We start from the raw sequence: 23,223 nt of genomic DNA on the forward strand, positions 1-23,223 counted from the left end.
GGATGTGTTTTTAATGTGTACATGACATTGAAAGACTGTCAGATGTTCAGAGAGAGGAGCAGGCAGTGGCGAGCACTGCTCTTGACACTGGTGGTTAGCCATTCAGTCTGATCTAATGGATGATGATGGATAACAGCCCCCCTCCTGTGTTCATGTGACCCGCGCACCTCAGGGGAGTGAACAAGTCCACATGCCCTCTGACCCCTCCTGGAGCTGGAGGGGGGCGGGGGGCTTGGCAGGCCAGGCACGCCGGAGCCAAACACAGTCAATCACCTTCAGCAACACTTCCTCTGCAAGGGCCTCTCTGCTTTGTTTTTTGAAACCATCCTCTTGTGGTACTACACAGCACCACCTTAGAACTGCTTCCAAATATTCAAGCTCCTACATGAACTGCATGTAGAAAATATTAAAGGAAATTTCACCTATTTTTCCATTCTGCCTTATTGAAGTCTATCCATACAGATAGTTTCTGTGTGATTTGGTGATTTGGCACCCATGTACAGTGTGGCTGGATGGGTATTGTTTAGTGGTGCTCAAACAGTTAAACATTTACATGTGGAGAACCTGACCTGCAAAAGCTTTTTCAAAACAATGACATAGATATCTGGCAAAGAGTTCGGGCAAAGAGTTTCAATGGGAACTATTTCCTCCCAAAGAACACCTGCAAAATGTATATATTCATCCCCAGTGAGGACAAATTAGATGCAGATAGACATATTTTGGGTGAGCTTTCCCTTTAAGCTGACCTGCCCTTTGCTTAAAATAGCCTCATTAGGGGAATGCTGTGGTGAACGCTTTGATGCTGATTTCACCTGTTAAATCCACCTCAGTCATGAAGTGTTTAACATTACAATTAAAGTCCAACATGGGACGCAACACAATATTTGGAAGGTGCGTTTAAAATCTTGCACATTCTGTGTGTAGGGGTTTATTTTTAGGGGGACAGATACAGTTACAAATTGCATGCAACTGCATGCTGCATTGTATCACAGCATTAGTTCCACTACCTCTGTATGCTCCAGACTGTTGCACATACACAAAAACATCCTAACCAAGAGTCAGTTCAGCTGTGTAGAGCACTGTCATTACCTGCAGTTGAACCAGCTACCAACTTTTAACCATTGTCAAGGCTGCTTCTTTTACCAAAATGCCAGACTCCCATTTCCAATCTACTCAGACATTACGCATGATATTTGACATTTGTTTTACTAAGATTGGAATTAATCATCAGTGATGATGCAGCTTGGTTGCATGGTAGATACTTCTAGTCTTCCACATCTATACCAGTTGGTGACAATCTAAACAACCCGTGAAACACAAAATTATTGCAAATAAACCCAAACCAAGAAAGACTGTTCTTTTTTGCCATGATGGACTATGAAGTATTTGAGATCCTATTGGGAACCATTTGAACCAGTGAGGAATCACTGGGTGGTGAAAGATGATTGAACTGGTTCTTCAGATAGTCAAGCATTGTGTTGCAGGCCAAGAACCTCTGTGAAACCTGTTTTTTTATGTCTTTTTGTGATTGTAAGTATATGATGTTTGGGTTACATTTTAAAGACAAAGTTTTGATGTTTTGTTGTTTTTTTTGCAGGGCTCAACAAAATCCTCCAAGAGCATGGAGTCACGACGCAGACCTTCAAGGTAGCATACTGCTCAACACGATTTCTTCTCTTCTCTTCTCTTCTCTTCTCTTCTCTTCTCTTCTCTTCTCTTCTCTTCTCTTCTCTTCTTTGCTTTAACTGACCTACACTAGTGAACTATAGAAATTCCCTGAAATAAGTGGCGTAAACAAAAAGGCATTCTGTTTTCACATGGAGCACGGGGCAGCAGGACATTAATGTTTACTGATAACTGCAAGTCATCCATAAAAGGCTTCATTCGGTTATTGGACCCTATTTGTCTGCCTATTTTAGGAACAAAACTCCCTTGTGTCTTTGCTTAAAGTGCAGAGAAATACTTCAGAAGGCAAAGCAAGTACTGAGCACAGTCGGCCTTTTCTATCCCTTTTATAAGAGATGTGAAGCATTTGAATTGATAAGTTTGGAGGTAATATGATATCTGCTGACTTTATCCAGAGAATGAGCAAAACAACAAGCCCCATAACTGACCTGGACCCCATACCGTTTTGTTGGACAAAAAGGGTTTCTGTGTCATATCACCCCACGCACCATCCCCAGGGAGTCACAGATGTTGTTAGCTATGTACTGACTTAAAAAAAAGGAAATTATAGACACTATAAAAGTTAATCTTGAACCTCTGTGCTAATGGTTAGTAGGCTTTTACTCGTGCATAGCAAGGCAAAGCTGATTGAACATCTGATTCACCATCACCATATACAGCATTGATATTAAGAAGTCCATACGCAGTTTACAGTCAGCTCCCATAAAATGAAGAATCCAAGGATTTTAAACTACATGACAGCACATTCATACTTGGCAGCGGTCTCTTAGGCAATATAGAGACGGAATGAAGTCATCTAATCATCGGCGGCAGACTTATTTACATTCCTGTAGAGATATATATGTATTTTCATCATGTGTATGGAGGGGGTGAAAGAACAACACACATATCATATTCTATTGCACAAAAAAAGCAACGTGATGTCAGCTGAATTACAGCATCGCTGTTAATTTGGAGGAATAAAACATAGGTCAGTCTGTTAAGAGGACAATTCTAGTGTAATCGATCATGTAGTTTTTAATGTTTATCGTACACTTTATGATAACTGGCTGAATTTACATACATATGCTATGTATACCCCAGTTAACAATACTTTTAGCTGATTTTTGCTCTTCATTCATCCTTTGCTCTTCATTCATCTTCACCTATTCAGTACCAGACCACACAGAAAACAACTCAGGCCTTTTACACTTTTACATCTAATTCGAGGGGGGACATGACAGGAGGGCACGCCCTGTTGCTTGTTAACAAGAAGAGTCAATATAGCACTTCTTGGTCACCATGTATTTGATTTTTGAATTTCTTCTTTCGAAATTTGCAAATCAAATTTCCACCAGCTAGAATCTGTAAAAGGAAATGGAAATTAATACTACATTTTACATGATTGGTGTTTTATATTGCTGTGTTCTTTTTCACTCAGAAGGGTGGAATATTTAGATAGTGTTTGTTATAAAATATTTACTTCATTTAATATTTTAAACAGGGACGTAAAACAGCAAGGGAATGAATGAAATGAGCAACAGTGTCATGTACTGTCATGCAAAAGTATTGTAGTCTAGTTAAGCTTTTTTTGTGCCTCTTTAACTCTCTGTATGTCTCTATATACTTGTCTGGTCAAGTATATGTATTTATAATAGTTATGAGGTTAATCTATCCCTTTCCATGTTGCATTTGTGCAGGAAAAATGAGCGTTTAATCATAGGCTTGCATGATAAACCGTGATGACAGAGATTATCAAATAAACACAAGGACTGTTAGAACTTCAGTTCATGCGGACTGAATGTTCTTTTGCTTATTTACAGCTAATCCACACTCACAATGCAGACTTATCCATCATTTCCCTCTTTGGCTTTTGAAATACCACAGGTCTCTACCAAACAGGAAGTACCACAAGCCTGGCGTTGTTCTTCCTCGATAAGAACAGGGTGACACAGCCAGCAGACTGCGGGCAGGGAGACCAGTCAGTCCTCAGAGCATTTAGATAGCAGAGACTTTGTCTGTGTGTGCTTTGCATAAAAGAAACACCTGGAGCTGTATGCTCAAACTCAGAAGCTCTAGTTGTATAATTTGCTTATTAAAAAATTATCTGCGTGATTATTTTTATGGCCTGATGTCTCAGGTTTCCAAGAGGCACATTCATGGCTTGCAGTTGGTGTTTGTCCAAAAGAACAAATGCGATCACTAGAGCGACGAAATTGAGCGTGTGGAGATAATGCGGCATTCGTCAAAGACGATAGGCAGAAAAAGGGCAATCGCTTCATCTCTTCGACTGATGAGAAGCAGGTTGGCGCTGCTTTGCTTAGTCGGTCAGTGCATGCTGGTGGATCTGGAATAGGACCAAACCACAGGTCTATATTGGCCCTGACTGCACCCAGGGGGAAATGACATACATATGCAGAGAGAGAGAGAGAAAGAGAGGGGGGGGGTGGGGGGGGGGGGGGGGGGGGGGGGGGGGGGGGGGGGGGCAGAAATACAGAGAATAAGACAAAGAGAGAGAGAGAGATGAAGAGAAGCAAGAAGAAAAGAGAAGAGCAATAGGCACAGAGAAACAGCTGCAGCAAGTGAAAGAAAAAAATAAGAAAATAAATTCATTTAGGCAGGCAACTATACGTTTATACGTCATGAAAAAAAAAACCCCACCAACAACACATTCTTTAGTAGAAATTTCAAAGTAAGATACTTGCTGTTGTAGTGTACAGTAGAGAGAGCATGTGTGACACATCAATTTCTCCTATATCGTTAGTGATGAATAAGTTCCAGTAAGCAGGTTTTGAGTGGGTCCAGATGTACAATGCAGTGCAGGTTATTTGTATAGTAAAGCTGGAGCAATTCTCTCTCTCTCTCCCAGACATATGAGCAATCTTCTCAGGGGCTACTCACAGTTGACACATGTGGGAAATATGTTGTAGTCTGGAGGCTTAGGGTCCAGACACCTCTCCCTTAACCTTTTTCTCTCACCCTGTTTCTCCTTCTTGCTCCAGTTCATTTTTCTCACGACATTGGGTCATTTTACGCTCCGTGTCTCTTTTTTGTCTCTGTGGACATTTTGACAGGCTTGAAATGGACAATTTAACTAGCACTGAAACATACTGGAGCAAGACAAGCACTTAAAGGAATAGTTCACTGATATGGTGATCATTATGTACTAACCCCTGTGTCAGCTGAAACTCCACTGAAGTTCATTAAAAAACCAAACTCACAGTGGGTTAGGCCAATAACTCCATCTCCGCCCTCTTGCAGGCTGCTGAAATTTAAACGGCTATTCTTCACAGCTTCAAAAATGCATAAAATGTCCATCAGATTTTTCCAAACAGCTTGTGCAGCTTATTATTGATGTATTCAAGACCAAAAAATGTCACTAAGGAAACTCTAGGGGATAATGAGACGAATATTGGCCTGTGTAACCCACAGTGCAGTTGCTTGGCTACCAAACACCTGGACCCTGGTGCATGAACTGTTCGAAGAAATCTGACGGACATTTATGCTATTGTTGGAGCTGTAACAAGATGATTCAGTTAACTTTAATAGGCTGAAAGAAAGCAAGGCGGAACTACAGATGGAAGTACTAACTCACTCTGTTTTTTTTCAAACTTCAATGGATTTTGGACTGACATGGGGGTGAGTAGTTAGTGACTGGATTTTCATTTTGTGAAGAACTGTTCCTTTAAAGTTCCTCTCGCTCTCCTCCCTCTCATTTAAAGCTGCTCTCCTCTCTTTCATCCCTTTCATTTTTGACCCACTGCAGATGTGAGTCCAGACAAACCAGATTGGGTAAAACATCACCTCAACTCGCTTGATGTTTGAGCTTCCTACCCCAGCTCCATTCCCTACCAATGACCATAATATTTTGTTTGGTCTGCGAGGCGCGCACACTCTCCTTGGAATGTGGGGATATTTTCATAATCTGGTGTGTTTATCTACTGAATCAATCCCTCTTCGCCGTGTTTTCCCTCTCCGCCGGCCCAAGCGAAACAACCCGACGTGTTTAATGCAATAGAGAGAGCTGACATTTTGGAGGCACACTTGAACCACTCAGGGATTTAGTGATGTCATGCCCTCAGCGAAACATGATTTGGAGATGGTATTTATGTGGCGAGTTGAATTCTCCATATTAGGATATTTGTTCCTTGTAAGCTTGAAAGAGAGAGTCTTATGTTTATTGTATAACCTAACTGAAAGTGGAATATAATTTAGTGCCGTGAGAACAATCAGGACATTCAGTCTAACAAGGTTTTGCGGATTAAGTATTTGAACAGCAACATATTGTTTCACTCTTTGACTGTACCCCTTCATCATTAGGTTAAAAAAATAATGAACCGTCATCATAAACGTTGTAAAGACTAGAGCCCATTTTATTCACAGTTGCCCCATGCCAAAAGAGGGCATGGAGATTTTGTTCCTAAAGTGGTCATTTGTACCATGGGTAACTAATATAACAAAGCAGAAAAGGTCAGTTCAGCTCACTTCTCTGGTAAACAGCTCATTCATTATAAAAGCCACTTTTCATGCATTTGTCTTTCATTCCCTGCAGGTGGTTCTTTCTTTAAAGTAATATGGTACAACTATGTCAATACTCTAGTGTCTGTCAGCCATTTAGTTACCAGACTGTTTGAGTTTTGAGTTTTGCAAATCTTGATTTTTCTGATGGGGATTGAGCTGAAGTTCAACAGTATTTCTGGGACATCTGTAAAAACAATTCTTTATCCAGATCAAAGGCACCCTTTGGCTTCCTCGAGAACAGCAGCCTTTAATTCTGTGAAGAATAGGATCTCATAATTTGACACTGGGAAGTGGACCCATGCTGAGAAAATGCCACAGTAAAGATACTTGAATAAAGGAAGATGATGCATTATCATTGGTGCCAATGGTATGAAAACTGAAGTCACTGTTTCCTAAGTGTGTGTGGTCGGCTTTTTCTCTGCCTAGCAGTGTCTCAGCAGCACGGAGAACCAACAGATAGTCTCTTCTCTCCCTATTTGTTGTTTGTCCTATCTGAAAAATACCAGTTTAATGTCATGTTGAGAAGATTTGTGGCTTGTGAAAGTCCAATTTTCACTCCAATGATCATGAGACATAAGAATCAGTCATGATTTGTACTCAGATACACCTCCTTCCACTGGAATTGAACAAATTCAGGACCTGGTGCTTGCCCTCTAAGGGTAGGTTGGGGACAGCAGTGTTGAACCCATGTGACACAACACAGGAAGCCGTTTCACTTCTAAATTGTCTCTGGCTCTAGTCTTTGTCTGCATGAAAGACATCTTTAACACTGGTTTCAGACAGTATCTTTTTCACTCTGTTGAGCTACAGTTGGTCTGCATGTTCCTTCATTACAACCCCTCTACCTTGAGAAGAAAGAGATGATTGTGGCGTGCCACCGTAGTCAAAAACAGTCAAATATAACCAGATAATTTGTCCTGTGACATCTGTAAGCAGTTAATTAAATGATTTTAGATGTAATATGTAATGAAATCAGTGTTTCCATATTGAAGAACTGGTAAGAATTGTGTGACATTGATGTCATCTGTGCCAAGCAGGTTGGGTTTTCCCGGCTGTAGAGAATCTCTTGGTTTCTAGATTAGAGAATTGTCTAATTTGAAAAAATAGTAGTGTCCAGGGCTGATGAAAAAATCGCCTACTGTAGAAACCCTTTAAAGCTGTACCAGGGAACATAGAGATGTTTAAGTAAACCCATCTTAGCCTGGATCTACAGCAGAGAAGAGAATCCCATCCCCTCAATAGTTGACAGTTTGCAACATTTCTGTTAACTCCCACCCCACCTTAGTTACTGTTGCTATGTCTGACAAAATTTCAAGATGGTCACCATAACACAGATGTTACTTCCTACTTCAGTTGTTCCACAACAACACCTTTTTGGCATCTTATGTTTGTGTCATGTGCCAAACTGCTGCAACAAAAGCTTACTTCAGTCCTCGTGGTGTGATGTTGGACGCTCTGTTGGATGTCTGTTGGTAGAAGTACCCAGAGGCGGATATTAAGTACGGATTGGTGGCTTGCTATGTCAATCGTTATTTTGCAAATCAGTATTCAGGGCAAATGTACAGTCACTCAGCTGAGCAAGTTAAATTCACTGGTAGGAAATCTCCTTGCACAGGATGTGACTGAAGGCTAAGAGTGAAATGCAACCTTTGGAACAGTTGACAAAGTACTCTGTTCAAAGAAAGCTGGACTCATCAACATTAAATATTTTTAACAGATCAGCCGTTTATAGGGGTGCTGGAAGAGGTGCAGTTGAGGTGTGGTCCTGCTCCTGAAACTCTGCTAGAAAGCTTCAGTACATTTCACACAGTTACCCTTCACTGGCATTTGGGGCCTCCACCATGCAAAACTGTCTAGTGTAATCATAATTGTCACTGAAACCCAGAGTAAACATCTCTCTTACCACCTGTGTCACAGGAGCATGAGCCTGCTGCAGGCCCTGGACGAAAGCTACGAGGTGGACCTGGTCTACATCACAGAGAGGATCATCTCCGTCTCCTTCCCCAGCAGTGTGGAAGAGCAGAGCTACGCTGCCAACCTGCGGGAGGTGGCCTCCATGCTGCGCTCCAAGCATGGCCACAACTACCTGGTAAAGATTTCCCTTTGAAAGATGCTGATGACAGTAGAGCAAGCACACTCTAAGTACCTATGATAAGCGAAATGTTTGAATTGAGATTTAATGTCTGCTTAGATATATTCTGTGCCACTATCCCACTGTATGTGAACCATCCTTCAGACGTCAGAGGTAAAAGCAAATATTTGCACCCGATCTTCAAGATAAGATGAATAATAAGTTATTACTGAAACTATTCACACTATAGGATATGATATGTTTTTATGAGGACCAAAAATTACAATAGTCAGAAATGCTCCAATCCTCAAACCAGCTGATTTTGGATTTGGGAATGCATTAAGATCAAAACATTGATATTGTTGACTGGCTTCTTCCCCAGCTCTTCAACCTCAGTGAGAAGCGTTATGACATCAACCAGCTCAATCCAAAGGTAAGCCTGGTTGCATGATCAACTATAAAAAAAAATCCCCTGAAAAATGCAGTGTAAACAAAAAAGATATTCTGCTGTCTTTCTCTCACAGGTGTTGGACTTTGGCTGGCCTGACCATCACGCTCCGGCCCTGGATAAAATCTGCAGCATCTGCAAGGCCATGGACACCTGGCTAAGTGCAGACAGTCACAATGTGGTGGTCATACACAACAAGGTGAGCCCAAAGGATGAAACTGTTTTCTCTTTACCAGCATACAAATATCAAAAATGGAGGAAGCATCTCCGGACAGTAGATGGTGCTCTCAGGCTCTTTTAAGGACCCTCCCTCCCCTGAGGCTGCAGCTGCTTTGTCTATGTGTAATGTTTGTAATGGTAATCGACTCGAGCTATTCATCAGAGAGTAACACTAATTTTTGGCCAAGGTGCATTTATGGGTGGGTTTGTTTGGCTTAGGTTGCATTGGATGAAGGTTTGAAAAACACTAATTAGAGACGAGAGAAACACACCACACACACACTCTGTGTGTTTGGTGTGTGTTTACACTCTCAGTTGACAAATACTTTGCTATCATTGCCCAAACTTAGTTGCAGCACATTGCACTCTTGTGGTGAGCCGCACTTATCTGATACCTAAGAACACCAAAACAGACTGTAAACTGTATGTCCAGACACTACAGCAAGACCAAATTCCCAAAGGTAATACAAAATCATTTTTTCCATTAACCCAACTGTGTCCTTAATTGTGTTTTGCAACACAAGCATTAACCCTAGGCTCTTAAACCCCCTCTGCTTCACTCCAAGATGTTCCCACAGGGAGGCTGTAAACAAAGTGGTTGCTATGATAACTGGTGTTATTTTTCTCTGAGTTGAGCAATGCCGGTGATGAGAGCGTGGGGCTGGAAGTTGTGGTGGTCACTAAGGAAGTAGTCCGTGTTGGGTTTCCACATATCAACAAATCATTTCCAGTGGGCTCCGTGCTGTTTAAGAGACCAAGATTTTTTGTTATGTGGAACACGCTCATTCTCCACGGTGCTGCTTGTTTCAAAAATGGATAGATATGTCAAATCAGTGTAATTCAAGATTCAGTTGCTTTAGTGACACATCAGCATGTTAATGGACTGTAGCTTGTTCAGCTTCACATTAATACCATAATGAAGACACAGCAACATAATAGCAATATTATGCAGTAGATACCAATTAGCAGCAAATATTTACCCTCTTCTACAGATTTAGTAACCCTCTTAAATACATATCCAATATCCAAAGCATAAAAATACAAATAAATAATAAATAAATCTTTGTCCTTAACACAATTCTGTGTGGCTGCTAGGCAAAATCTGTTTCATGTGGTTTATTGCAACTGGCTGATCTCTTTTCAGGGCAACCGTGGCCGAACCGGAGTGGTGGTGGCAGCATACATGCATTACAGCAACATATCTGCCAGGTAGGTGTGTATACTCTCCACTACAGTAATGGAGGGCTGAATCACAGTAAACCGTGAGAGAAGATAGAAAGTCATGAGACTTATCAGTACTTCTCAATGTCGTGTTGAAGGAATATTTTTCTAGAGATAGAAGGATAGACTTGGAGAAAAAAAAACAGACAGAATGAGACGAAATGAGGGGTAGAGATGAGGGGCAAGACAAGATAAGCCCATGTTGCTCATCACAAGACTGCAGCCCACATCCAAAGACGAGACGGAGAGATGAGCAACAGGAGGAGGAGGGGAGGGGAGCACAAGACTGAAAAACAACAAGAAGAGTCTGACGAAAAGTTTTTGATAAAATAATTCTGAGCACAAAGTAATGAGTCCATTCAAAGGAACGGATACTGTAAGGCTAAAAAAATAGATGGTGTGTCTTAAGACTCAAATTACGACTTAGAATTATACCTTTTCTTTAGCATAACAGTGATGGATTGTCATTTTGCTTTGCTTTATTAGATTTGTTGTCAGTGATGCCAAAATAGATGGGCATTTTTTTCTCTGTGGAGATGTAAACCGTTTAACAAACAGAGGACCCGCCTGAGTCACATGAGTTCACTCTGCCTGTTCTTTCTGATAGCATGCCTGTTGGCCATGGAAACGTTTAACACTGTCTATTCCCTGGGAAGTCGCCGGCTTTCTCTGACGGCTCATCATGCCATCATTCAATTAAAAACTTATTGTGGGCGTAGTAGCTCAGAAAACTTGTTGAACTTCAGCAGAAATGCTTGAAACATGAAACAATAGTAAAACATTCATGAATACAGATGTCACATTATTTATCAAACATCCCAAGTAGTATGTACAGGATACATTCAGTATGGCTGACATGGCATGAAGAAAAGAGCATTATTTGTTTTAATGTGTCTTCTAATGATCGTTGTTGACTATTGACTATTATTAGGTTCCATATATAAGTACAAGAGTGGGATTAAATGTGCAGTGAATAGGAAAAAATCAGTACGCATGCTAACCATATATTCCTGTTGACTGCAGTGCTGACCAGGCCCTGGACAGGTTTGCCATGAAGCGCTTTTATGAAGACAAAGTACTTCCTGTGGGGCAGCCATCACAGAAAAGGTCAGTCATCCCTCACTTCCTGTTTAAAGGATGAGTTTGACTTCAGACTGAACTCTCTCATATTACATCTCAGCCCTCACAAGAACTCTAACTCTACATTTACAATAAGGGCATTTGCTGGAGACTCCTGTCTAGAGCAACTCACAATAATCGGAAGAACTGAGTGCATATAAAGCCCCTGATCTCAAGAAACTTACAGCGGTAAAGAGCAAGTGAAGGAACAACATAGGAACCAGACTGACATAAAATAGTACTGTTTTTTTTAAAAGTTTATTTGTCCTGGTTTAAATATCAAATGGACTTAATTCATATCCTATTTGACACTATTTAAATTGTCCTATTATGGTAAACTCCAATCATGTGGTGCTCCAGTTCACTACAAAATAAGTCATAAGAAGGATTTCTAGCTGCTGCTTTGATTCAGGTCTACTAAGAAATCGGTTGACTAGGATATTACTAATCATGTCATTAGGAAATATTTGCATTAACTTATTTTAATTGTTGTGTTGTGTTTATACAACTAAAACAAAGAGCCAGTTGCTACCTTGAGGAGTGTCCTTCGACCTAGAAAGTGCTTGCCACTATGACAAAGACAGATTGCCCACTGTAGTTGGCACTGTTAAGCCACTGGCAGAAAAAAGACTGTGGTGGCTAATGCAAACATATTGACAGACCAGTCTTTACTTGCAAGCCACATTTTACATCCACTTTTAGATTTCACCATTTATCTGATGGTTTTTGTGGCCAACAGCTGATTAAGATCAGCGATTGAAGTTCAAATGTATCATCAGTGTTGTGTTGCTTATTCGTACCTGAAAAAGTAACTATTTACATTATAAATAAACCTTTCCTCAAATGAATTTAGTACTTTTGTATTACACACAAAAGTACTAAATTACACACACAAAAACATGGCTTGTGCTGCTATGTGTGTGTTAATATGCAATGCAGGACTATTGCTCCATTTCAAAAAAAAAAAAAAAAAAGTCACCTCTTGTTCTTGTTCAATGCATAATTAGATTACACTTTTTTTTTTTTAATATATCAGCAGCTTGTTGTCTGCACAGGAAGCATCAAGGTTAACACTTTTTCCAACTACAGTTACAAAAATATGCCAATATGAGAGAGAAATAAGACTAATAACACCAGCAAAGTGTTAAGTTAAGTAAATACTAACTAATAAGACATTTCAAGATACAAAAAACTGGTGCCTGAAGTAATTAACTAGTTACTATAAAAAGTCATTTGAATACATGAATTAATGCACCGTAATACTCTGCACTACTAATATTGCAGGCCAAGTTGTGCAAGGGACACGATGACAGTGCCAAGACAGCAGATTAAGTAAAAACATTGCTGTGCCAGCTGTTATGTTTATCTGCTGTATTGTCAACAAAACACATGGCCTAATAATAATAACAAAATGTTTTCATCTAAAGCTTGGCTGTTTCAGTGTGGCAGACGAGGCGCCAGCCACCGCTCTTCTTTCTAGAGGTCACAGCCTGAGCTTGTGTCTCTTTATTGTAATGTACACAGAAGACCTTCATCCCTTTGTTGTAAAACAGTAAGAATCCTCTCACAATCTGATGTGACCTCTTCTCTCCCTCTGCCTCTCTCAGGTATGTGCAGTATTTCAGCGGTTTGCTCTCGGGACACATCAAGATCAACAACAAGCCTCTGTTCCTTCACCACGTCATCATGCACGGCATCCCCAACTTTGAGTCCAAAGGAGGTAACCATCATTTGCTCATGCACATCACACACCCACATTTTCTGTATCTAATCATCTTCATTTGATCATTTTCCAGGTTGCCGTCCTTTTCTCAAAATCTACCAGGCCATGCAGCCCGTCTACACATCTGGGATCTAGTAAGTCTTAAAACACAGTCAAACGCTTTTACAAGATTCCAGGGATAGTGAGCTCTTAATGGCTCAATAATAAAAACCCTGATTTTCCTTTATAACCTCTCCCCCAACTCCCCGGCCCCCCAAAAATACACACACATCATCCCTCTTGCCAGTTTACACTGTGCGCTTGCCACACATTATTTTATTTAGCTAACCTCCACAGCTGCAGCTCTTGTTTCCCTGCTTTAGATCCTGCAATCAGCTCTAGTGTTATTTGGGACAGGAGAGCCAAACGGGCAGGCAGGCAGGCATCTGTGTGGATGCCCCGGGGTTTTTCTGCCACAGGACTGCCACAGTTTCCCAGGACCAGACAGGAAACAATAGATTGTCTGGCTTTCTGGCTTTGTTTTAGGAAGAAAAGAGGGGTTGGAGGAGAGGCTTGGAGAGGAGAGCAGCAGTGCCCTCAGATGGGTGCTCGGCTGCATCCACACTGCAGCTGAGAGAATAACAAGTCACAGTTTGTTTCCCCTCACATGTGACACATCTGATTTTGTTTTTTATCACAGTGTGAACTGCAAACATTATAAGGAGTCACATTTTTTCCAATTTTGGTCTCAAGTAGACATCTTGGACATGTAATGCAGAATTTGATCCTGAAGGACAAGTATGCAAAATGTTTTCCCAAGAATCAAGAAAATTGTTGTTACAAAAAATGATGTCTTTAATTATTTTTTATCCTGTGTACATGTGTTTTTTCAGCATGGCTGTCAGTTCAAAGAGATATGGACACTTACCAAAGAAATCTGCTCTGAGCAGCAGAGATTTGTCAAGAATGCTGTCTTGCTGGTGTTCTGATGTTTTCACATGATATGGCGATGCTAGGTCATGAGTGTATAGTATATGTCCATCCCATACGCATTTACTTAACGGCATGCACAATAACTGGACATGTGAAACATCAGTGCACATATATTTCCAGACTATGAACCCCTTAAGGCCCCAAACTGCATTCCTTCGCTCTTTTCCTCATGTGCCCCCTATTAGCACCCTCCATCTTTTGATCCTACTCTCCCAGTTAGACAATCATGTAGACACTAATACCCCCCAAATAAGCCCTCTTCAATCCAGAGTTAGGCTTTGTTATGACCACTGTTAAAGCCACTGAGGGATTGTTAACAGATGATCATTTAACCCACTGATCATAAGTGAATGGCTGTGCCTAGAAAAGCAACATCAAAAAGCGGGTGCATGGTTTTTGGGGGGGTTGAAACTGATACAACCGAGCGGTATCTTATTTTGGCGTTTTTTTTATGATACTGTTTCAGTGTTCAACACAATTATGATCAGGGGAGGACTGTTATCTAAAACTTTGTTGATTTTCTTTGCAGCAATGTCCAAGGTGACAGCCAGACAAGCATCTGCATCACCATTGAGCCTGGTCTTCTCCTGAAAGGAGACATCTTGGTAAGCATGGTCCACTGATGGTACTCCAATAAGGATAGCATGAAGAATGAGCTTTGCTATGTGTTTTATTACAATTTTAATTAAATTTTTCCTAACTTACCAAGAATTTCCTATTAGTTAGATCCTCCTAAAAGTTGGAGTATGTTTTTTGTTAGATCACTGGGGAGATTTTTCAATTTGAGGCCTTTCAGAAACATAAAAATAGAAATTTAGTGGGCAGTAGTTGATTATTAACACAGTAGCATGTAACTCCAGTGAAAATACTGTTAGAAATATACAGGGCATAAGTTAACCTGTGTTGTTAACTAGTAGTGAGGGAATCCTGTTGGCTTTAACCAACCCACTGTGGGTCCATGTACAGGAATGCCCGTCCTGTATCAGTTTATAGTCTTCATTCACAGAGTAAATAGGGCTATAAAAACTGGGGGGAAGACAGTTGGCATGAGTCCTATACTTGGGTTTAAAGACCCTCATTAGCACACAATATGTTAGCTGTAAAATATTATGTCAAAATGGCAGCTGAGTGTACTTCCTCTCCAGGAGCGTTTGGGATGTACAAGGTAGTATTTAAATGTGACAGAATTGTTGAAAGGCAAGCAATGTCAAACAGCTATTTTAATACTTTTAAGAGATCTTTTCACTTCTTTAGGGGTGAATGGGGGTTGGTGTTTTTTTAATGAAATAAAGACATACTTGTTCCATTAGCACATCTTAAATGAATAGAGAAGTATCGGAACATAAGCCTCAGCCAAGAAGTGAGCACCTCCGCTTTCTGTCCGATTATTTTGGCACCCACCTCAAGCAGAAGAACTGCGCGCATCAGCAAAGCCTCCGCTTATGCTGTGTCATTCAGACCACAATGTTATCCTCGTTGCGTCCTTAGGGCTCATAATTTCAGCACGGAGAGTTTCAAAGCAGCACTTATGCTTGAGGACGTTCCGTTTTGGCCCCCAAAGCTGAGCTCATATCTCATCCTTTATGTAAGAGAGGGCTAATGGATTCTGCTGAATGCATCAGCTGACCGAGAGTCTGGCTGCTGATGCTTGTTATCACTGAGATAACACAAAATGGCAAAAGGAAGAGATCTTAGTCATCACTGACCGTGCTTCTGCATTGATATGCTTTGTATTATATACAGTTATATGCTTATGCGGATTATATGTCTGCCAAAAATACATTACTTTCATGCTGAATTAAAGACAGATATTTATCGTTGACAGATATGTTACGTATTTTAAGCAGAAACAAGTAAAGCAAACTGATCTATATAATAAATCTATGGACTAATGAGTTGAAGGGGCAAGGGAAGGTTGAGTGAAAGAGGCGAGTTTTGGGTCTATGTTTGAAACTGGTGACTGTTTCTGATGTTTTGCTAATATTGGCGGGGAGTGTTTTGGGGCTCGAAAGGCAAGATATAAGCCTAAATTGTATGTTTTCATTCTTCTATTTTTTGTTCTTGGCTCATGAGCATTGTTTTTGCTCATGAAACAGACCCCTCAGTGGGAGGTATACACTATCCCAGAAAGCCACACTAAGCCACTGGACATTTTACTGAGCTTTCCTCTCTTCCTCATCCCCGGACTTGTTTGTTTGGATTTGTCAATCCAAGATATCCTGGTCTCTTCCTCCCCCGCAAATAGCTGCTGCTGTATTTGTGAAAGGCAAGTCAATCAGACTTGGGTCAAGAAATGGAATCAAAAATGTGTTTCCAAATCATTATTATCTGTAGTTTTTACCTGTACTTGGTAGCAGGTGGGTGCGGTTTATTGCACCAGAGCAGCTCACATAGTGCTGGGTAATTTGTCAGTCAGAGAAAAGGATACCAACTTCACTTTCTTGGTGCCATCTATTGTTTCCTATGTTATCCTGTGTGGTAGACTCCATTTTTATAGCTCAAAGCAAACCATAAAAAGCAAACGCTATTTGACCCAAGCCTCAGTTCAGCAGTGATTCCACCAGCTTTTATTTTCTGACCTTGCAACAAACCATAGAAGAAGGAAGATCGTGTCATTCAGGTACATGAGGCTTGCTGCTTTTGAAATGGAGTGGGATGTTTTTGAGCTTAAGTCACATTCTTATTCCTGGCAGCCACAGTTTGTGAGCAATGTGTTGCTTGGGTGGAAGGTAAATGTATATTCCTTTAGTACCTGTAAATGTGAGGTCCTTGTAAAAAAAATGGTCCAGGCAGCCCATCATGGAGCAGCAGGGGGGAGAGTGAAGGTTTTCCTTTATGAGGGTTTAGTGGTGCTTTTTAAAGCCCTTGTGTTGATAGAAACAGTTTGGATAATAATGCTTGTGTGCAGAGAGTCAGGCCCTACATTTACAGGGCTATATATAAAGAATCTTAAATGCTTTCTCTAGCGCTGAGCCAATGCAGTGAAAGGACTGCCTATGAATCAAGGTGGCATGTTTCTGGCCCATGTTTCACCAAGATCATTTCATATTGTGCCACTTGATACCCTGAGTGTGCAAACATACAACAGATACGAGTTAAGCTGGGGAAATGATTTGACATTGCAGTCTACCTTTCCTGAAAATGTTACACTTTTGCTCCCACCAGTAGGCACAAATCTTATTAAGAAGTCACATCTCAAGGAGAAACTGTTATTTTCAGCTTGGACAGTGCACACCTCTGAATCCTGAATTGCTGCTACTATAATTGGTTGAGTCTCACCCAGTGGTTATCATCCTCTAGCTCAAGTGCTACCACAAGCGTCACCGTAGCCCCTCCCGAGATGTGATATTCCGGGTGCAATTCCACACCTGCGCTGTTCACGACCTGGGGGTTGTTTTTGGAAAAGAGGAGCTTGATGAGACGTTCAAAGGTGAGAGTTTTCAGAATGTCTGCAGCGACTGAATTTATAATCTGTATACATCAGGTGCAAATTTGTACACTGGCCCTGTAAACCTGGTGTGAATAACAAGTTATGCACATTGCAAATTCTAAACAAATTTGTAAATCTGTAAACTGCATATAAAATACAGAAAGAATTATTTATAGTCATGTTGAGGATATTGTATCTTTAATATTCTATATTTTTTGATACTGTGTTGATACTGTGTATATCAGATTCCTTTATCTGACAATGGCCCAATTTCCCCTTAAGGATCAATATTATTATTATTATTATTATTATTATTATTATTATTATTGTCTTGCGATAAATAGAGGACTGAGCTGTTTTTTTTTTTTTTTTTTTTAATTTCCCATACACAGATGACAGATTTCCAGAATATGGGAAAGTGGAGTTTGTTTTCTCCTTTGGACCAGAGAAAATACATGGTAAGAATTGTGTAGAGTTTTATGAGTAAACTGTCATTTTCTAGACAGTTTACTTTTTTTTATCACTTTTATAATTCTGGTGCACAGTCTAAAGATACACATGGCAGACCACTCAAGATGTGAATTGTGTTTGTCAAATCCACGCACTTTGTTGTGGTCTTTTACAAGCTAATGAATCAAGCCTAGCAAATTGTGCACAACACTTGCTCCAACCCTGCACAATTACTTTTAACACGATTACCCAAGTGAGGAGGCCTGAAACACACAACAAAGCAAATCTGATTAATTTAACATATGCACTTTTGACTCAGATCTATTATAAAGGAATGTAATGACAATGAATATGAGGTGAAATATTATGAGAAGCTCAGACTCAGTATTAATTACAGTCTTCTTCATAGAGCAGATTTGGTTTGCATGGCCTACAACTCAGTGTGATAACTGGCTGGTTCACACATCACTGATTCTGATTCTGCTTGTTTAACTACAAGTCAACGACTTATCAAGTTCTATCAAGGGTGAGGTTTAACCATTAACTACTAGTAATACTCCAACGTTTGGGGCCCTTTTCCAACTTATGTATGTTCAGTGGCTTGGTTCCTATGGGTAGCATTTTTTGTTGGCTTAGCAGTCTTGTTTACACAATATATCATGGGTATTTAAAATACATCTCTTGGAATTTAAAAAGAGAGAGAGAGAGTTGTTTTAGGAGAAGTTATTTTTTGCCAGATCTACCTATACCCTTAGCGGTGCCTGGATCACATTCCAGCATCTAATGTCTCCTGAAATAACTCTTGGTGTTTTTTTTTTTTTTTTTTTTTTTCTCAGTCTGGGTAAGTCAGAAAAAGGGTCTCTTTTGCCCAAAAGGTTGGAGTATTCCTTTAAATGTTGATGTAAATGATGACTAGCTGATGTAGACACACTCAGACTCCAGTTGGCCACTGGTCCTTGACACATTGTGTCTCGTTATTAGTGTGGGTTCGGAAAGTGTGTCATGATTTAAAGACATTCACCTTTTGTCTGGACTCTTTGAATTTTTGGTCAAGGTATGGGCCACCTGGAAAACGGGCCCAGTGTCTCTGTGGACTACAATACCCAAGATCCCCTGATCCGCTGGGACTCCTATGAAAACTTCAACCAGGCCACATGTGAGGACACCACAGAAGGTAAGTACAGCTGGATTGTTTTCTGCCATGGTGATGGTCATGTATGTGCCAACAGAAGGCTACGTGCCTATGGAATGGTAACTATAATTTTAGATATAATATTGGTTATTTTTGTCATCCTGATGGGAGTTTTTCTGTTGTGATTGACCAAGGAGATTGTATGGGTGTGAGCTTTTTGCCCCAAGTGACTTCTGCAGGACACATGCAGGGAAATTGAAAATGCACACATCAAATCCATACATTCTAACAAACAAGCTGTCATGTACACACACACACACAAACACATGACGACAGGAGCACCCCTCGCCGGCCCTCTTGTGTGCTGTAAAGTTAACAAGGTGTTAATTATACTGGCTCTTAACAGCTCGTGCCCTTATGGCAGGTCTAGGTTATGGCCAACCTCCTTTTGGCCTCACTTCCATTGAGGTTTCAAGCAATAATTTTATAACAACCTCTATTCTCAAAGTATTAAAAGTGCTATACCATTTGACTTGATTACAGTAAGGTCACAACACATTAATACAATTGACACAATCTGTGTGACCCATTAAATGCTGAAATTCTTTGCAACTTTTGAATCCTCAGACCTTAACAAGATGTTCATGAGCTGTCATTTTTTATTAGCTGTCAATATCAGTAAATGGCTTTGGCGAGACTCCCGAATGTGACACAAAGTGAATCATCAACTTAATCCTAATTTCTTGTGAAGAGTCCTAATTTTTTTGGCTGTCTGAGTGAGACTAAGAAAGCGGAGCTAAACTCATGAACTCCTAAATGAAATGTTGCTTTAAATTAATTTCACGGCAGATGTAATATGACTGTGATGATGCAACTTAAAGTGATTGTGAGGAAGTTGGAATGCTATTTTAATCTGTCTTTATCTCTCTCTCTCTCACACACACACACACACACACACACAATCACACTCACACACAAACAGCCTGCAACCATGCTGGCCTCTCTAACAGGGCACTTTCTGTCTTCTCTGCGTGACACAGACAAGAGATTCAGTCTGTGTCCTGATGGAGTTTAAAAAGCTGTTTCACACTTTCGTCCCCCTTAATCTCCCACACAACAGGGTCAAGCTGAGTTCACACTTGAAGCTCATGCTGCCGTTTAAATGTTTTATGAGAAAAGACAATTCAATACTGTGATTGCACAAGCTGGCCGTTGTGTATACAGTTGAGAGATGCGTGTCTCAGCTGCACACACAACTCGATTTTTTTTTAGACTTTCAAGGAATTTAAAAATAAAATGGATTATTTGAGTATCAATTGTGCATTTTCTTTTTTTAAATACAGTCTGGTTTGATTGGGTTTCATAGGGTTGTTCATCCCTGACAGGACTATGTTGTTGCTGTCTCAGAAAAACCATGTGACTGCATTTTCTTTCACTTGAAACTTTAACATGGTCTTTTTTTTTTTTTTTTTTTTTTTTGTAAGAAGCCTCATGTGACCTTGAAACCTGTTGAAGTTTCATCGTAGCATCTGAAAAATGTCTGGCCGTCACAGAGGAACGAGATGTTTCTCCAAATTCCTGAGGAAGTTTTGTTTTTTTTCTTAGTATTACATTGTTTTCATGCTGTTCTAGCTGTAGCTGTGAACGCTTTGTAAACAGACGGTAAATAATCTTTCAGTGAGTTGGAGGAGGAGGCGAGGCATCGCTCCCACTACATTCATTTGTGGTTAAACTACGGAACGCAGGGAGCCCGAAAGCCCTGTGGGACCTGGCTGTGTCGGTTTCCAAAGCACAGTGCGAGACATTCCTGGGTTCAGCCACAAGCTTGGACAGAGCCCTCTTGTTAGGGAGCGCCGGTCACTCTCTGACCAAAGTGATACTTTCACCACCACCCAAAAAAGGAAGGAACGCTACGCCCTTAGTGATAGCAGCACGCTTGTTGTTTTGCCCTCCAGATAGTTGTACCGAACTTGAGAGAACGGTCAGTGTTTGTTTCCAAAAAGTTTTCTCATGATTTTGTAGCCACGCAAAAGTTGATATTGATTGTAAAAATGTCCCGAAAGAATTGTCTCGTACATTTTTACTTCAGATACGGTTATGCATTACAGAGGCATAAAAGTTCGTTTCTGAAGTGTCAGATCTTTTTTTTTGTTTTATAACTTTCCATTAAGTTTGAGCTCTTGTTCTCAGAGCAATTACATAATCAGTGTCATCTACATGTTTTTTTCAAAGTCTCTTCACACTCACAGAATTTTTTACATGACCCAAAATTGATCTTTTCAGGCTATTATGCAGGCCAATTAAACTGAAATTGTCTTGTTTTTAAGGTTGTAACCATATAGCACTTCGTAAGCACTTTGTAAAGTCTGTTTTGAGAAAAGTGCTATATAAATACATTTTATTATGATGTTTATCACAGAGTGCAGTGCAGACTGTAAACTGTTCAACTCTCTTTACATTTCACAAGTTAATTCCTGGTAGGACATTGATGATTCCGATTAGGAGCGATGAATGATTTTATTTACATTTCACCAAATGACGCATGGACTTTTTATGGAAATGGGATGTTAATTGGTCATCTACATGATGTCTATGTTTACCCCAACTGCTTTTCTTGGTCTTCCAGATAGCTAGAAGGTCATCTGACTACCTTTTATCACTGCCCATAAAGTGTGTATCCACACACTCGACGGTCGCTTGAAATAGGCCTTGCCAAAATAGAACAGGTGTAACTCTCCTCTCATTCTGTTTCAGAAGAGGTGAGGCTGTGTGTGTGTGTGTGTGTGTGTGTGTGTGTCCGTCTGTGCAAACTATCTCTGTCCATCCCAGCCCAAGCAGTCTGGCCAGCGGTGCCAGTGTGCTCATGTTGCTCACTATCATCTGATGGCGATACTTTGGTAAAGGGCACATCTGACTTTCATGGGCTCTGTTGTCAGTATCACACACACACACACACACACACACACAAACACAAACACGCACACACACACACACACACGCACACACACACACACACACACACACACACACACACACACACACACATATACATACATGTATACGTACATATGTTGTGTAGATATATTTCATAGTCTGCAAAGGTTCAAATGTTAATAGTCTATATGCTCAACAGATTTTTTAGTGTGTTTTTATTTTAGTGTATTTTTAGTGTATTTTAGTTTTATTTATTTTTGTGTATTTTTATTTTTTAATGCTATTTTATTTTATTATTATTTGTGTTGGGGGCATGTGTGTAGGGGATGTGTTGGGTGTGGGGGTGGGTTGTGGGGTGTGTTGGGTGTAGTGGTGGGTTGTGGGGTGTGTTGGGTGTAGGGGTGGGTTGTGGGGTGTGTTGGGTGTAGGGGTGGGTTGTGGGGTGTGTTGGGTGTAGTGGTGGGTTGTGGGGTGTGTTGGGTGTAGGGGTGGGTTGTGGGGTGTGTTGGGTGTAGGGGGGTGTTGTGGGGTGTGGGGTGTTAGCAGGTCTGCTCGTCTGTTTCTCCAGGATGGGCTTACAACTCCTCTAGTCTAGGGAAAATATTTCCTCTTCGGCTAAAGGGGCTCTACGGACTTCGTCCAGATATTCAGCGTTCGGCGCTAGTTGCTGTACGTTGTCTGTTAGCTCTGCATTCTCTTCTTGGAGGTCAAGCCATTTGACTGTCTTGCCCTTTTTACTGATGACAATTTTGGGCCTTTCATTTTCTTCATATTCAGGCTCCTGTCTTGCTGGTGCACAGAAAAATCGAGTCAAGAATCTCCTCATCCTTGAAGGCTTTTTCTTGAACCTGGCTTCTTGACCACAGCTCCCTTCATGTTCTCCTGCTTCCCTGTTGTTGCAGGTCTGCTCCTCTGTTTCTCGAGGACGGGCTTGCAACTCTTCTAGGGAAATTCTTTCCTCTTTGGCTCTACAGACTTTGTCCAGATATTCAGCGTTTGATGTTAGTTGCTGTACCTTGTCTGTTACCTCTGCATTCTGTTTTTGGAGGTCAAGCGCTTTGGTTTTCTGGTGCTTTTCATTGATGACAATTTTGTGTCTTTCATTTTCTTCATATTCGGGCTCCTGCCTTGCTGGTGCACAGAAAAATCGAGTCAAATATCTCCTCATCCTGGAAGGCTTTTTCTTTAACCTGGCTTCTGCATTCTCTTTTTGGTCAATCCATTCGATTGGCTTGTCCTTTTCATTAATGAGAATTGAGAATTTGAGATTATTAATTTCTGCATCGCGTGCTTCCAGACTATTGTGGAGATTAATCTT

At 40.6% G+C, this 23,223-nt stretch overlaps 1 protein-coding gene across 7 annotated transcripts in view; it reads left to right on the forward strand.

Annotated features, from left to right (window-relative positions):
• Positions 1 to 23,223, forward strand: part of tns1b (tensin 1b) — a 167,291-nt gene that overhangs the window by 100,598 nt on the left and 43,470 nt on the right. For 5 of the 7 annotated variants that reach the window (XM_030080373.1, XM_030080371.1, XM_030080368.1 and 2 more), the window contains 12 exons: positions 1,598 to 1,647; positions 8,104 to 8,275; positions 8,640 to 8,690; positions 8,782 to 8,904; positions 10,069 to 10,133; positions 11,169 to 11,252; positions 12,872 to 12,984; positions 13,061 to 13,121; positions 14,489 to 14,564; positions 17,260 to 17,389; positions 17,782 to 17,847; positions 18,888 to 19,013. In XM_030080373.1, coding sequence (XP_029936233.1) covers positions 1,598 to 1,647; positions 8,104 to 8,275; positions 8,640 to 8,690; positions 8,782 to 8,904; positions 10,069 to 10,133; positions 11,169 to 11,252; positions 12,872 to 12,984; positions 13,061 to 13,121; positions 14,489 to 14,564; positions 17,260 to 17,389; positions 17,782 to 17,847; positions 18,888 to 19,013 — 1,117 coding nt within the window. The remainder of the gene's footprint in view (positions 1 to 1,597; positions 1,648 to 8,103; positions 8,276 to 8,639; positions 8,691 to 8,781; positions 8,905 to 10,068; positions 10,134 to 11,168; positions 11,253 to 12,871; positions 12,985 to 13,060; positions 13,122 to 14,488; positions 14,565 to 17,259; positions 17,390 to 17,781; positions 17,848 to 18,887; positions 19,014 to 23,223) is intronic. The other 2 variants (XM_030080369.1, XM_030080375.1) reach the window with 1 other exon arrangement.

The sequence above is a fragment of the Myripristis murdjan genome, chromosome 21 (assembly GCF_902150065.1).
Source record: "Myripristis murdjan chromosome 21, fMyrMur1.1, whole genome shotgun sequence".
Lineage (NCBI taxonomy): Eukaryota > Metazoa > Chordata > Actinopteri > Holocentriformes > Holocentridae > Myripristis > Myripristis murdjan.